Here is a 17,863-nt window from a genome sequence, read left to right as displayed (position 1 = left end):
CCAGCTTCTTATTGGCTAGCTCTTACATATTGTTCTAACCCATTTCTAATATTCTGTGTAGCCCACGAGCTGGCTTACCAGGGAGGATCTTAACCTGCGTCTGTCTGGAGTGGGAGAATCATGGCGACTCCTCCTCAGCTTCTTTTTCCCAGAATTCTCTTCTGTCTACTCTGCCTACCTAATTTTCTGTCCTATGACGGCCGAGGCAGTTTCTTTATTAATAAGAAATCACTCCCACATCAACCAACACTGTTTTTGAATATGCTTTCTTTTGTCATTTTATATTTTTGCTTCTTTGTCAAAAGTCAGATGTTTGTAGGTGTGTAGATTGATATTCAGGTCTTTGATTGAATTCCATTAGTCCTCCTCTCTGTTTTTATGCCAATACCAGACTGCTTTCAGTCCTGTAACTCCATATAGTAGAGTTTTAAGTCAGGGATTGTGATGCCACCAGAAGTTTCTTTGTTGTACAAGATTGATTTGGATATCTTTAGTTTTTTTGTTTTTTTGTTTTTTTTAATATGAAGCTGAGTATTGCTCTTTGGGGCTCTGTGAATAATTTTTCTGGAATTTTGATGGGCATTGCATTGAATCTGTAGACTGCTTTTGGTAAGATTGCTTTTTTTAACTATATTAGTTATACCTACCCAAAAGCATGGGAGATCTCTCCATTTTCTGATGTCTTCTTCAGTTTCTTTCTTCAAATATTTAAAGTTCTTGTCATACAGGAATTTCACTTGCTTGGCTAGATTTACTCCAAGATATTTTATATTATTTGTGGCTATCATAAAGGATGATGTTTCTCTGATTTCTTTTCTCAGCCCATTTATCATTTGTATAAAGGAGGGCTACTGGTTCTTTTTAGATATTATTGTGTCCTGCTACATTACTGAGGTGTTTATTAGTTATAGAAGTTCTTTGGTATAATTTTTGGGGTCACTTATGTTAACTATCGTGTCATCAGCAAATAGTGAGAGTGACTTCCTTTCCAGTTTTTATCTCCTTGATCTCATTTTGTTGTCTTATTGCTCTAAGTAGAACCTCAAGTACTATATTGAATAGCTATGGAGAGAGTAGACAACCTTGTTTTCTTCCTGATTTCAGAGGGATCACATTTAGTGCTATGAACTATCCTCTTAACACTGTTTTCATTGTGTCTCATAAATTTGGGTATGTTGTGTGGTCATTTTCATTGAATTTCAGGAAGTCTTTAATTTCTCCCTTTTTTTCTACCTTGACCCATTGATGATTCAGGTGAGTTTTGTTTAATTTCCATGTGTTTGTGGACTTTCTGGAATTAGTATTGCTGTTGACTTCTAGTTTTAAACGATGGTGATCTGGTAAGATACATGGAGTCATTTCTTTTTATTTTTGTATCTGCTGAGGATTGTTTTGTTACTGAGTATGTGGTCAATTTTTGAGAAGGTTCTATGAGGTGCTGAGAAGAAGGTATATTTTCTGTTGGATAGGATGTTTTATAGATGTCTGTTATGTCCATTTGAGTCATAATATCTATTAATTCCCTTATTTCTCTGTTCATTTATTGTCTGGCTTACCTGTCCAGGTGAGAGTGGAGTGTTGAAGTCTCCCACTATTAGTGTGTGGCGTTTAATGTATGATTTAAGATTTAGAAGTGTTTCCTTTACATATGAGGGTGCCCTTGTATTGGGAGCATAGATGTTCAGTATTGATATTTCCTCTTGATGGATTTTTCCTGTGACTAATATGAAATGTCCTTCTTTTTCTCTTTTGATTGATTTTAGTTTGAAGTCTATTTTATTAGATATTAGGATCGCTACACCAGTTTGTTTCTTAGGTCCATTTCATTGAAATATTTTTTCCAACACTTTACTCGGAGGTGATATCTGTCTTTGAGGTTGAGGTGTGTTTCTTGTATGCAGAAGAAGGATGGATTCTGTTTTCGTATCCAATCTATTAGCCTGTGCCTTTTTATAGGTGAGTTGAGTCCATTTATATTAAGGGATATTAATCACCAGCAATTGCTATCTCCTTTTAATTTAGTTTCTATTGTTGGTGATGTTAATTTGTGTGTTTTCCCCTTTTGTGGGATTTGCTGTTATGAGACCATGAGTTGTCTGTGTTTTTGTTGATGTAGCCAACTTCCTTGGATTGGAGTTTTCCTTCTAGTATTCAGTATAGGACTGTGTTTGTGGCTAGGTGTTGGCTAAATATGGTTTTGTCATAGAATATCTTGTTTTGTCTTTCTATGGTGATTGAAAGTTTTGCTGGGTATAGTAGTCTGGTCTGGCATTCATGGTCTCTTAATGTCTGCATATGCCTGACTAGAAACTTCTGACTTTTATTGTTTCCATTAAGAAGGCAGGTGTAATTCTGATATGTCTACCTTTATATGCTACTTGTCCCTTTTCCTTTGCAGTTAATATTCCTTTTTTAAATTTTTTTCACAGCAGTTAATATTCTTTATTCTGTATGTTTAGTGTTTTGTTTATCATGTGTCATGGGGACTTTTAATTTTGGTTCATTCTATTTGGGGTTCTGTAAGCTTCTTGTATCTAATAAGCATGTCTTTCTTTAGGAAAATTTTCTACTATGATTTTTGTGGAATATATTCTCTGGGGTTATGATATGGACTTCCCCTTCTTCTATCCCTATTATTCTTAGGTTTGGTCTTTTCATGGTGTCATATTTCCTTAATATTTTGTTTTAAGTTTTTGTTAGATTTAACATTTTCTTAGGCTGTTAAGGCTACCTCTTCTATCTTCAATGCTTGAGATTCTCTCTTCCATCTCTTACAAGAATACATTCTGCTGTTGATTCCCATATTTTCCATTTCCAGAATTCCCTGGGTTTGTGTTTTATTTATTGTCTCTATTTTGGTTTTCACGTCTTAAATAATTTCTTTCACTTTGACTGCTTTTCCTTGGTTTTATTTAAGGAATTTGTTAGTTCTTCCAATTTTTTGTTTGTCTTTTCCTCCATTTCTTTGAGGGAATTTTTCATTTCCTTTTTAAGTCCCTCAAATATTCTCCTAAAGTTATTTTTAGATCATTTTATTCTGCTTCGTTTATATTGAGGTCTTCAAATCTTGCTGATTTAGAGCCACTAGTTTTTGTTGGTGTCATGTTGTTTTTTGTGGTGTTGAGTGTGTCTTTACCTTGTCTACCCATCTTTTCCTCTGATTTGTGTAGTTGGGGACGTATCTCTGATGATCACTCTTCCAAGTGCCAGCGGATCTAAAGTGCAGATAGTTGCTCCTTGTGGTAGGGTTGGGGCCACAGTTCTAGTCACCCTGGAGATCACTTGGCAATCCCCCGAAAGTTGCTTGGTACTCCAAAAGGTTGCTCTGAAATCCCTGAGGTCATTCCTTCCTGATTCCACAGAGGTTGCTTGCTTGAGCCTGCTCCCGTGGAAGTCACTTGCTCAGGCCTGCTCCTGCAGAGGTTAGTGACTCAGGCCTGGCCCTGTGGAGATCACTGTCTTAAGCTTGTCCCCATGGAGTCACTGACTCAGGGCTGGTCCCATGGAAGTCACTAGCTCAGGCCTGCTCCAGCAGAGGTTCCTGGCTTGGCACTTCTCCTGCAGGTGTCCCTGTCTCGAGCCTGCTCCCACAGACATTGCTGGCCTGGTCCTGGTTCTGCAGAGGTCACTGACTCAGGCCTTCTCCTGCAGGTGTCCCTGTCTTGAGCCTGCTCCTGCAGAGGTCGCTGGCCTGGGCCTGGTCATGCAGCGGTCACTGGCTTGGGCCTGCTCTGGAGGAGGTTGTCGAATGAGGCAATAATAAACTAGTATTGCCGGCTTCAAGCAGAAGACTTAGGGTCTGACCACTTGTGCTTCTTGATTCACCAATTCTTGGTTGAAGAGAGTCAAACGGGACCATTTATAAGCATTCTGTGTTGACAGGTACTGTGATGAGATCTTGACCTTCTCTCCAACAGCCCTTAAATATCCCACAGTGATTCCTTATCCAGTAGAATTTAGTGACAATGAATCTCTTTGCTTAATAGATTCTACCTCAGTAGCCTGGGAAGAGAAGCAGGAAGATTCCAGAAGGAAACCAGCGCCCTTTGTTATATGGGTCAATGCCACTGTACAGGAGCAGAAAGAAACTTTTCTTGGGTGACTAAGGTCTTTATTGCTTCTGAGAGAAGCACTATGTAAAACTTAGGGGAAAATCTCTTGAAATAGCTTAGAAACCCTTCCATCCCATAGCCACTCCAACCTACTACTCTGGGAACCCTTAAGCCCACTGTGGGCCTAACAGGCCATTTGTCAGCCTTCTTCTCCTCTGACCCTGCTCCATAGCCAGCATGTATTTACTTCATTCAGATAACAGTGTCAAATACGGGGTCAGATTCACGGTCAACCTAAACATGGGTATTATTCCTACTCACAAAGAAATTCTGAACTAGTTACAAATGCAACTGGATATAAGCAAACAGAATGGATATAGAATTATAAGTTGCAGCAACATTCTGAGGAAAAGAACATAGTTGCTATGAGAAAGAACAAGACTCTAGGTGAAATGAAAGAAAAAAATAAGAATTCAATCCCCAGTACTTATAGAAAAGTAGAGTTTAGTGGCACATGCCTGTAATCTCAGCACTAAAGAGGCAAGATCCAGAAGCAGGAGGATGGCTGGTAGCTTGGTGTACATAGCAAGTTCTTGGCCAGTTAGGATACACAGAGAGAAACCCTGTCTCAAACCTCAAATGAAACAAAACCAAAAGTCTAGAGCAGTGAGGCAAGAGTTGTTATTGTGTTGAAGAACTCACAGTAAGTCTTTGGAGTCACTGCGATGAACTATGAACTCAGTTTGTCTGAAGAAGTAAAAAGCTAGGGTTTGGATTTCATTCCAGCATAATTGGAAATTGTGAAGGATTTGCAATCCAGGAAGTGACAAGATCCAATTAAATTTTAAAAAGGCTATATAGAGAACAGAATGGGGAGAGGGTGGGAAAAAAGAAGCAGGGTTGTTTGGGGACTTTCTCAGGATATTAGTAAAAGTATGGAAATACCGACAACTAAACAGATTGGAGATATCTTTTGGAGATAGATAAATTTAAATCTTTTGGAGAATTTAAAGACCTCAGTGAGATGTGAGATGTAAAATTTTCAGTAAAAGCTATCAAGCCATAAAATAGTTAGCATGGTGGTTGATCCTACTTCTGCTTCCAGATTTCACATCCAATCCATCAATACAGCCAAAACTCTTTACCTGCAAAGCCGTTCCAAGTCCTAGAACTTCTTACCTTCTTCAGAGCTTCAACCCTTCTCCAACCCATCATTGCATCTTGCCTAGACAACTGTATTAGCTACCCCACTGTCTTTGCTTTCAATCCCACCACAAAAAAAAAACTCTTACTAATATCCACTCCGTTATTGCATCCTCTATTCTACTCTGACTAAATTCTGCCAGTGCCCACCTCACTGATTCCTATTCATTCCCACTGGATGTTTCAGAGGTACCCCAAAGCTTATTCCTGTTGTTTGACCTTTGTGTTTTCTATTTCTACCGATTCTTCTGCTTTTTTCCATATTCTCTTTCTGTTACAGGACTACCTCTATGACCATTTTCCTGCTTTATTACACTCACAACCTTCATTTCCATTTGTACCCATTATACTTAACATTGACTTACATTCATACAGGGATTTTTTTAATCATTCTTTACCATTACAAGTTCTGTTCTGCTATAGCATGCTACCGAATATGATTAAAAGTACATTTCCTAAATGTCTAGAGGGATTCAATATTGGAAGAAATCAGGCAATATTTTCTCACCACTTTAATTTATTTTTAAATTAGCAAAACAGGACTTTTTTGCTTAAGAAAAGAAAGAAGAAATTAAGGCCAACCCATGCTTTTGCTCTATCTAATTGGGCACATGAAAATGGGAACTTCCTACTGTGATGGAAATACTTTTCAAACCCCCAGTTTAGTGGATGACAGGAGATCAATTTTAATTAGGTTGAACTTGAGATAATTTTCAGACATGCAAGAGCAGAACTCAAGCTGGTAGATGGATAGGAAGACCATGTAATTTATTGTCAAAACTTGAAGTGAATGAGAGAGTTAAACATAAAATATTGTATGTTATAAAAATAGTCTTTAAGAATAAAGATTGTTTTACTACATTGGCGCTTTTACAAACTAATTAATTTCAAAATTGCATGTATGCATCTTGTAATGATTAACAATTATGAAAGTTGTATATTTACATTTTGTTTCATATATTTTGACAGTTATAAGTTCTATTTTAAAGATAGAAAATGGAAGGATATTCAGATTCAATTATAAATTGAATACCTCAAACTGTCTAAGAATGAATCTCTGCTTCATGGCTTTTCTGATTTATGATGAGCATTGTTTTCAAGCCAAAGTTTTTATTCACACTATCCTAACAAAATAAATTTGTGTTTAGTGACTTCCTATTGAAATAGCTGTATGGTTTCAACTAAGGAGGTAGTCTATTTTCCAGATAATGAAGTTCCAAAAGTTTTCCATTAGATGGATAAAATAATTGATTTAGACTGGAATTTTGTTAAATAATGCTATTTGAGATATCTGACTGACATTGATATGAACCTGCTGGGTTCATTTAGTTCTTCCTTATTGACAAAGACATTGTTCAGCTACCACTTCATACTTGGAGTTGGAAATGGTCAAAATTAGTTTAGAATAGCCGTGCTTTCTAAGGAACAGACCATATTGTACAACATCAGAAGTACATATTTATTCTAAAATATCATAAAATAAATTATTCTAAAATAATTCCAGTGCTTTTCCTTTTATGCTTTGCTTTTAAATGTACAAGTTGCACTTTGAGGCCTGTCTTATAAAAACTGCTGCTAAAATGGAAGACACAGATGATTCCTCAGATTTGTGACTTCTTTCCTGCAGTAGATCAGAAATACTTAGTCATTTTATACAGGTAATATTTCATAACTGTAGTCACAATATGTGGAATATATTCATATACATGCTTATATTTTAATTCATTACTGGTAAAAGAAAATGAACATTTTTGGCATGTAATCAAATAAAGAAACCATAAATTTGCATTTACATACAATTGTATTGAGAATTCTATTATCCAGATACAGGACTGTGGTGTGTATAGATATCATCAACTAGTGACCATGGTGTCTGAAGAATGGGCCATAGAACAGTTGTCTGGTAGCAACTACCAGCACAGGTAGCACCTCTGAATACCCTTCTCTACCACAATTGGTGGCTAAAGGAGGTAACTGCCATCCTCTGTTTGAACATAACTTTTTCCCATGATAGAGGATGACCTGAACAAAATGATACTATTGGGCTCACTGAACCTGGAAAGAAAGAGAAATAGTTAACATTAGTTTGTCTCCAGGTCATTTTTTCTAGGTCCCCTACTGTGGTCTACCCTGCTCTTTCATGCACTGAAATCACTAGCATGAACCTAAAATTCATTGTTTTAGGAAAAGACAGGGCACGGCACTATTTTTCTTGTAGCGTGATGAAAATCTTAGGTACCATTTACTGAGCTCCTGCATGTCAGTCTCTATTCTTCACAGCCAATCCGTGATAGCATTTTCATTTTAGAGGTGAGAAAGCCCAGGTTCAATGCTGTATGTATGACTGATAAGTAATGGGAGTGAGGTAGCAGCTACTATACAATGATTACATTTCTAAAGGTGTACAGAGCTGGTATTGAACATAGATGTTGGTTCTTTAAAAATCTCACTTGTCCTGGTGACTTCATCACCTGATCCCTTGTCATTGTTCCACTCACAATGAATGACAAAGCAAACTTAGCACAAATTTTCAGTGCATGCCTGAAACAGTGATGCTATGGCCCTACAACTCTAGCTTAAGAAGACAGCATTGCTGGGCCGTGGTGGTGCACACCTTTAATTCCAGCCCTTAGGAGGCAGAGGCAAGGAGATCTCTATGAGTTCAAGGCCAACCTGGTCTACAAGAGCTAGTTCCAGGACAGCTAGGGCTACACAGAGAAACTCTGTCCCGAAAAAACAAACAAGCAAACAACAACAATAAAAGCATTTAAAAAAAAAAAAAAAGACAGCATTCTGCTCCTGCCTCATACACTGTCTCAGACTCAGCAAATAACAGGTCTGGAAATACAGTCTACTTCACCTAAGAGTTTTTCAACACTATAAATGGATATAAGAAGTGAGTAGAGACCGCATTTCATGCAAAAGCTCAAATTCGGTGAGAATTCAAGAGCCTGGACTCAACCCAACACCGTCTGGATCATCATCTTGCCATTTCTCAGTATCAGAGGAGGGAGATAAAGTTTCTAGCTCAGAGCCTCTTCTGGCATGGTCCCTAAAGTTTTCATATGGGTTGGCATTTTTCCATCAGCCAGCCACAGGTGGGAATATTGTTGCTGTCTATGGCCATGAAAATAATAATTCTCAGCTCCTCTCTGGCTCTTAACCAGCCAAAATAATTGGTTTTAATTTTAATTTTCTAATGACTTGGAATTAATAGAAGCAGCTGCTGCCATAGTGTGTGGGTGTCCTTCACCAGAAGGCAGAGATAAAATTTAAAAAAATCCCGATGTTAAAAAATAAACTGAAAAATAAAGAATACAGTGTATAGGACAAAAAGGTTAATTCAAGAAAGGAGCAGTATCTTTTTGTTATCATAAATTCAACTGGCAATATGTAACACTGCCTCTCTCCTCCCACCCATCGTGTCCATTAGCTGATAAAATGGTAATCTGATTAGACACGGGGGTGTAAAACTCTGTTGCCCGTGTCTGATCACTGCCTCACGCTCTTTCTCTCCCTCCCAGTGTCTCAGAGAGATTAGCTGTGACAAAGTGCAGAGAGAGGAGATAAGAGTGGACCTGCTGGTGACAGGGGCATTATAATTATTTGGGAGAAGATAGTGTTGGCGTTAGGAGGAATGAGTTCCATTTGTCCAGGAAGAGTAGATTTATAATATGGGTATCTATGCCAGGTGTCTCGCTACGCCAGACACGTGAGGGGACAAGGCAGAGAACAACTGGTTCAAACTAGATGATGGACTCAGTCCTTCTAGCAAAACCCAGAAGAAAGGCCATGTGTAGCATAGACCAAATTTGAGATATCCTGCTGCCCTCATAAAAGGAAAAGGAGCGGAAACTTATCTCAGTTTCGACTGTAACAAGGAAGTGGATACCAAATTGGTTAGTGACCTAGGATAAATGAATTAAGGGAACAGAAGGCTAGCAGCACAACTGTGCAAATGTGAGGTAGCATGGGCTTACTGTGGCAGAAAAAATATGGACTTACTAGTCAGACAGTAGTGTACAACATACAGCGCGATATAGCATACAGGATTGCTATGTGTGGTGCTTTGGGAGTATCTGAATGACCTTGTGATGCTATGTTGAATACCTCTGCCAGGACTTACAGCATGATGGTCTCAGTCATTCCAGATAAACACAGAGGAAAGCAAAGCCATGTGTATCATAGATGAAGCACGAGACTGGTTCTTCACTGCTTCCTGTTCTGTTAGCTTGAAGAGAAAATTGCCTGCTGTCAAGAAAGACCCCAAACTTAGAGTTTATGTATGCAAGCAGGCACTTTCTGCTTCACTGGAGAGGAAATTAGAAATCCTGTACTTCAGAGTCCTGAGGAGAATTTGAGAATATAAATTTAGAGCAATTTATACACTTGGGCCCGGAGTTTCTCATTTTCTATATGTCCTAGTAGCCTCTAAAAGGACGATTTGAAAATTTAGTCAGTGGATTTCAAGAGAATGCAGAGAAGATGATAAATGGGAGGGAAACTTTTGCCTTCATCTTCATTCATGCACTATTAAATCCCCAATTCACTCATTAGCAAGCATGTATTGATTTCTCCAGGGTCAGGCATTGTGTTAGCTTCTGGAAATTTTGAGATAAATCACAAAAACAACAGTGTCTACATTAAGTATTTATAACATTTACTACACTGTGGAGTTGCTGATGAAGAGTCAAAAATAAAGTTTATTTGACTTGAACTTGAATTCTCTATAACAGGGAGACTATATGTTATAGAAATATATGACAATGTCAACTACAATTAGAAGGAATACATTATAAAGAGAACATGAAATCATCATCTATCTAGAACATGGTCCTAAGTTTCAGATGGAGATGGAACAATGTACTTATGTTAGGGAGGCTGAAATTATTTATTTATAAATATATTCATTTAATCAATTTATCACTTGTTTTTACCACTTGATCTATGTAAAATTCTGCATAGGTCCTGGAGTAGTAACAGTGAGGACTCTATGGGCCCTTCCCTCAGGGAGCTCAGTCTAACGGTGAAGAAAAGTGGGTGAAATGAGATACTGGGTATAACGGAGCAGCACAGAGAATGTTTGTGGGAGTCTGAGATATATGCATGCATGTGTATATGTGTGTGTATGTGCAAACAGTCCCCCACCTGCATATACTACTGAGTCTTGGAATGAGATCTACTTACTTCCCTTATGCATTGTGTCTACTTATGTTATCTGGATGGACTTCAAACGATGGCTTCTTCTCAGAGCTGATAAACATTTATTCTCAGTCCTAAGAGCATACACATCAATGTTTAGACTTTTCCTGGGTCTCTAAAAGGATAGGATCTTGGGTAATTTCATTCCAGTGGTCTCCTGGTGAGTTGCAGACAGCTTGCTTCCCTCAAGAAGGGCTTCAGTTATATTATCACTTATATCACTTTTAGTTAGGAGGAGTAAGTTTAGAATATTGTGCAAAGTTAAGGAGCCAGTTCATTACAAAATGTTTAGAATGGTCCCGCAGATTGTCAGTGCTGTATGTACACACAGAAAATCATACTAGAATACTACAGTACAACCTGGGATACTTACTGAACTTGGGTCTTTGAGAAGCTTTTTGCCTCTTTGAGTTTTCATTATCTTGTCTCTGCAAAGGGTATGGTAATAAACCCACACCTCATAAGATGCTTGTGAGTGTTAAATGTGTATAAAACAGCTAACACAATGCCAAAGGCATGAGAACATAAGAAGAAAAACAGGACAAAACCAGAAGTATATTCCAAGGGATAAAGGCATTTTTCCTTCCTTGTCTTACCCCCTTGCCTTTATTCCTTGCATTACTTGACTGACGAGCCCTTCTCAAGCAGGTTTCTGGTGTATCCTTGGTGGCACCTAGAAAATCTAGGCCCCAAACATGGTCTCAGCTTTCCTGAGTGATTACTGGAGGATCCATTACCTCCACTCTGCCAATCAGATCAAGCATTCTCACCCACCCAAGACAGGAATCAGGATATCTGTAAGCACATGAATTCTGATTAAACATTAACACATTCAGTAGAGACAACAGCCTCTCATAAACAACTATTAAACTTGGGTGGAAGATCAGAAATAAAGGAGGACTGTAATTAAACTGCAGGCCTTGGTTGGATTGACTGGCAAATAGTTGGAAATTATGTCATAACCCGAGGGACCTTGTGGCTATAGGCATTGCCTGCATAGTAACATGTGCTAAACCTAGGGCTCCGGGAGACTCTTACTCAGAACTTAACCAGGACCTGGCGTAACCATCACTGCATGGAGACTTCAAAACTCTTTCACTAGCTTTCTTTCCAAATATTAATCCAAGGTCTTAGGGCTAACTTCCTTCTCACCCTCCTATTCTTGCATCTTCAACCACATACAATTGTGGAGCACACGTTTTCTTGATACCAGCATTCCTGCACTGTTTTTCCCTCTCTGCTTTGCCTTTTCACCTGCGCCTTCTCTATAAGCCTTTCCATCATTCACACCCTCCTCTTGAAAATAATCTCATCCTTTTTGTTTCCTTTTTCCTTCACCTCTCTTGTCATCACTTGGAACCCAATACTTTAATATTTTATAGTAAAACTATCAACTGAGACACAATACTCTTAAGGGGAATGTTTATTTCTCATTCTCCTATAGTCCATACATAGAAACATCAGAAAATAACTTTACTCTCTGTTCCCTGCACACTTTCCAGGCCATTACTTCTATACCTCATCACCAGTGGCTCCAGAGTTTCAATATAGGAAGGTTCAGGAAAGTGATCTGGTTAGAAGGAGTACATAGCAGATTTGTCTTAAAGGTTTTATAAAAAGATTATTACTTCATGTTCTTGGGAATAGGCAGCAAATGAATGCCTTTGGTGGATCTAAATACAACTCTGGGTATCCTCTGATACCATCACTGAATTTTAAATGAATATTTCAATTCCTTTTGGCTTTAGCTGTGTGTTTTCCATACTGTGCTCTTCTTCAGCAACTTCATGTTCCTATTCATCTTAGATGTCATGTCCTGCCATTTCATCTACTTGTTTTCTAAGATAATCAGATGTTAGAATATTTAATAACTAAGTGAAATAGAGTCAAATAATATGGATAAACATCAGTGCTATGTCATCTCTGTTCTTACAGAAAAAAATCTTGCAGGCTGTGGTAGCTTGAATGTAATTGGCTCCCATAATCTCATAGAGAGAGGCATTAGGAGGAGTGACTTTGTTGCAATGGGTATATCTTTGTTGGAGGAAAAATGTGCTACTATGGGGAGGGGAGTATTTGAGGTTTTCTTTGCTCAAGCTTCCCTCAGTAAGACTGTTAGCCAACTTCCTGTTGACTGCCCAACATATCGCTCTCAGCTCCAGCACTACATCTGCCTGCATACCACCCTGCAACCCATCATGATGATAATGAACTGAACCTCTGAAAGTCATGTCATGCCAATTAAATGTTTTCTTTATAACAGTTGCATGGCCATGATGTCTCTTCAGAGCACTAAAAACACAAGCTAATTCATAGCCTCACCTCCCACCTTAACCAGTTAGTAGGCATAAAACACAAAACACACACACACACACAAAACCAGATAATAACTTGCAAGATAACACTACCATGTTAGATCATTTGTCTGATTTTCTTTTCCTATTGCTGTGATTAAGTACTCTGACAAAGGCAACTTAAGGAAGAAAAGGTTTATTTTAACTCATAGTTCAAAGTCATAGTCGAATATGGCATGGAAAATTAAGACATCAGGAACTTAAACTAGGAGCCCAAAAGAATGTATATTCAACAAATGGTGCTGGCATAACAGGATGTCAAGATGTAGAAGAATGCAAATAGATATGTATCTATTGCTATGCACACAACTGAAGTCCAAATGAATCAAAGAACTCAACATAAAACCAATCACACTGAGCCTCGTTGAAGAGAAAGTAGAGTAGCCTTGAATGCATTGGCACAGGAGACCACTTCCTAAATATAACCCCAGTAGCACAGATACTGAGAGAAACAATTCCTCGCTGCTTTTGCCTTTTCACCTGTACCTTCTCTATAAACCTTTAATACAATTAATAAATAGAACCACCTGAATCTGAGAAGCTTCTGTAAAGCAAAGGGCTGGGACAATAAGACAAAAATAAGGCAACAGAATGGGAAAAGATCTTCACCAACCCCACATCAGACAGAGGGTTGACCTCCAAAATATAAAAAGAACTCAAGGCTGTCCATCAAAAGAACAAATAATCCAAGAAAAAAAATTAGGTACAGACCAAAACAGAGAACTCTCAACAGAGGAATCTAAAATGGGTGAAAGACACTTCAATAAATGCTCAAAATCTTATTCATCAGAGAACTGCAAATCAAAACAACTCTGAGATTCCATCTTACACCTGTAAGAATGGCCAAAACCAAAAACACTAATGACAACATATCTTGGAGAGGATGTAGAGTAAAAAGAACCCCTTTGGATGTCAGTGTGATTATTTCTCAGAAAATTAGGAAACAACCTACCTCAAGACCTAGTAATACCACTTTTAGGTATATATCCAAAGGATGCTCAATTGTGCAACAAGGACATTTGCTCAACTATGATCATAGCAGCATTGTTTGTCATAGCCAGAACCTGGAAACAACCTAAATGCCCATAGACCAAAGAATGGATAAAAAATAAAGTGATACATTTACACAATGGAGTACAACACAGCAGAAAAAATAATGACAGCTTGAATTTTTCAGGCAAATGGATAGAGCTAGAAAACATCATATTGAGTCAGGTAACCCATACCCAGAAAGACAGTTATCACATGCACTCATTTATAAGTGGTTTTTAAACATAAATCAAATAAACCAGCCCACAATCACAATCCCAGAGAACCTAGACAACAACGAGGACCCTAAGAAAGACATACATAGATCTAATCTACATGGAAAGTAGAAAAAGACAAGATCTCCTGAGTAAATTGGGAGCGTGGAGACCTTGGGAGAGGGTTGAAGGGGAGGGGAAAGGCAGAGAGGGCAGAGAAAAATGTAGAGCTCAATAAAAATAATGCAGTACAGACCTCAACAGAGGACTCTCAACAGGAGAATCTAGAATGGCTGAAATATACTTAAGGAAATGATTAACACCCTTAGTTATCAGAGAAATGCAAATCAAAACAACTCTGAGATTCATATTCCTTCCACCTGTCAGAATGGCTAAGATAAAAAACACTGATGAAAACTTATCCTGGAGAGGTTGTGGGGTAAAGGGAACACTTCTCCATTGCTGGTGTAAATGAAAACTGATACAGCCTGTTTGGAAATCAGTATGGAGATTTCTCAGAAAATTAGGAGACAACCTACCTCAAGACTCAGTAATACCACTTTTGGGTATATACCCAAAGGGTGCTCAATAATACCACATGGACATGTGGTCATCTCTCTTCATAGCAGCTTTGTTTATCATAGCCAGAACCTGGAAACAACCTAAATGCCCATCAACCAAAGAATGGATTAAAAAAATATATATATCTATATATATGTATATATATACATATATATATATATACTGTTGGAGTATTGCACTGTTGGAAAAGTAATGGCACCTTGAAATTTGCAGACAAATGGATGGATCTAGAAAACATCATATTGAGTGAGGTAACCCAGATCCAGAAAGACAATTATCACGTGTTCTAACTCATAAGTGGCTTTTAGACATAAAGCAAAGATAAACCAGCCTTCAACCCTCAACCCCAAAGAACCTAGACAACAAAGAGGACCCTAAGAGAGACGTACATGGATCTAATATACATGGGAAGTATAAAAAGATACGATCTCCTGAGTAAATTGGGAGCATGGTATTCATGAGACAGGGTAGAAGGGGAGGGAGAAGTAGGGAAGGGAGAAAATATCGAGCTCAATAAAAACAATAAAAAATAATTTAAAATAGCTTTTCACAATACATCTACAGTCAAAAGAAGGAAGCAACACATACATACATGCCTTCTGCACTCTTCATCAGTCCAGGATCCCTGGCCTAGAGAATGATGCCACCCACAGCGAGTGGGGATTTTCCACTTTGATTAATGTATGTAAGATAATCTTTCTATAGTTGCCCAGATGGTAAGCACTCAAAGTAGTTTGTCAAGTTAACATTTTAACACTAATCTTCACAATGCTCGTGGATCTGTGATTCAGCAGTTTTTACAGGTTGCTCTGCATAAAGTCAGCACCATTCTTGATGTTCTTGACCTCACCTCCTACACTTTCCTCCTCCTGTCCGCAGTCTTTGCCACTTGGCTTTTCTACTAAATGCCAACCCGTGGGAGACGAGTCTTATATTGTTCACCATCTGTCATCGTTTTCTAGAAGTGTCCTTTGTTCTTAAAACTCTTCTAGACCCATCTAAAAACATAAAACTCTCAGGCCAACCAATAAAAGAGCAAGATCTACTTATTATACAATGTGTGAATTGAACTGGCCCAGAATTCTCAGTGTAAAATAATGGAAAAGGTACAGTTTGAACTGACTTTTGTTTGAGTAGGAAGGAAAGAAATGAGGGGCATTCTTTGTAGGGCAACAATGTAAAAACTTTGTCTCCCATAAGACATGATGATACAGTAGCTTTATAGAGTGGCAGGCATAATGATGTAGTATTATTACTAGAATATTTTTCTATGTGTTTCCTAGTTTTCCTTACTAAAGTGTGAGCATTGTGTATTAGGGAAACTACTACTCACACAGCACATTTTGTATCAGTATTTCCCAAAATATTTTCATGGGAAATAAAACTAATGATTAATATAACCCCGAATCTTCAACAGAGAAGCTTCTTTGGATGGTAAACAAAAATGAATACAGCAACTTATAATGATTCAAAGTGCAGAAAGAATGTGTATGATGTTCTCAGCCATAAGTGTGACATCTGTATCATACCTCACCCAGAGACTCAGAGGACATAGGAAAACAGCCCGATAGATGGAAAGAGCCAAGGCTTAAGAGGACCATGGTAAAACAGTCTTCTGGACATGAAAGGACCATTGAATTAACAAAACTCTAGCAGCTTCTGTTGCTTTCACAAGAGCTGTACAAGATCAAGCCAGTCAATATGGAACATGCTGGATGGAACAGAGAGGATGGTTTTAGCCCCACCCCTATCTGAGGAGCTTTTGGTGGTAATGGCTGCTAGGAAAGAATTAATTTTCTTAATAGGTATAGTTCTATTAGTTCAACTGTGCTTCTCTGGATGCCTCTACACCTCTTCCTATATGAGCAATACAAATTGGATTGAATGAAATATTAAAAACAAATACAAAAAGTTGGAAAGGGCTAGGAGGTAGAGGTAGACTCAGGAGGAGTTGGAGGGGCATAAAGAATATGATTACAATATACATATTCATATATGAAAAGTTCTAATATTTAATAAAATATTAAAAGTTAGTCTTACATAATACTCTGCAGAAAATAACAGTAATAATTTAGAGTGAAGTTGAATATTTTGCTCTCTTCTCTTCAATATTCACAATGTATATTAGTTTACTTTAAAACTATGACTTAGTCTTATAATAGAAAACAAATCCTGACTTCCCTGAGAAATGTGTTTACTAATTGATGTCTCTCATATCTTAAACATTTATGTTTCTTAAAGAATTTTTTACCACCTGTCTTTGTTACTTTTAAATAGCTGTAATAAAACACCATGACCAAAGTAACTTTTTAAAAAATATGTATTTGATATGGGACTCAGAGTTCTGGATGGTTAGAATGCATGGTCATCATGGAAGGGACCATGGCAACACATCAGCAGATATGGAGCTGAAACAGGAGCTGGGAGCTTGTAACTCCATCTGTAAGTGCAAAGCAGAAAGAGAACTAACTAGGAAGGGCATGGGCCTTTGAAACCTCAAATTCCACAGGCGACATGCCTTCTCCAACAACTCTACACCTCCTAATCCTTCCCAAAGAGTTCCACCAACTACAGATCTAGCATTTAACTATGAGTCTATGGGGTCATTATTATTCAAAACACCACATCATCTGTAACTATACTGTCTATTTTAAGTTCAATGGCCATTTTCCTAGTAGAATATATACTCCATGAAGACCAAGACCTTGTTTGTAATATTTGCTGTTGTAATTTTCACACAATGCCTAGGCATATAGTAAATGGTCCAAATAGGGATTAACAAATGTATAAAACTGGTTTGACTTTCTTAATTTTTCATTTTCCAAATGATTGACAAAGTTATGCTTTTTTAGCATGTGTTTTTGACCCCATGGAGTTTCACCATTCTCCTGTTTCCTGACACTGTTGTTCTTGACATTTTCCTAGACGTTCATTCCTGTTTGCTACCTTTTGAGTCTTGAACTACTGTCTCTGTTTGTGTCTCATAGGCAAAGACTGCCACCTAAAAATGTATACTACTACCGCTGCCCAGACCACAGGAAGAATTATGTGATGTCCTTTGCATTCTGTTTTGACCGAGAAGATGATATTTACCAGTTTGCTTACTGCTACCCATATACATATACTCGCTTCCAGCATTACCTTGACAGCCTCCAAAAAAGAAACATGGATTATTTCTTCCGGGAGCAGCTTGGACAGAGTGTGGTAAGGCCAGCATCATGCTTGG

At 38.0% G+C, this 17,863-nt stretch overlaps 1 protein-coding gene across 1 annotated transcript in view; it reads left to right on the top strand.

Moving 5' to 3' along the window:
• Window positions 1-17,863, top strand: part of LOC126497934 (BEN domain-containing protein 5) — a 1,095,425-nt gene that overhangs the window by 590,341 nt on the left and 487,221 nt on the right. The window contains exon 5 of the mRNA XM_050136199.1: window positions 17,625-17,841. Within this exon, the coding sequence (XP_049992156.1) occupies window positions 17,625-17,841 (217 nt within the window). The remainder of the gene's footprint in view (window positions 1-17,624; window positions 17,842-17,863) is intronic.

The sequence above is a fragment of the Alexandromys fortis genome, unplaced genomic scaffold, assembly GCF_014885135.2.
Source record: "Alexandromys fortis isolate MF-2015 unplaced genomic scaffold, M_Fortis_MF-2015_v1.1 scaffold_13, whole genome shotgun sequence".
Lineage (NCBI taxonomy): Eukaryota > Metazoa > Chordata > Mammalia > Rodentia > Cricetidae > Alexandromys > Alexandromys fortis.
This window is presented reverse-complemented; position numbering and strand designations above follow the sequence as displayed.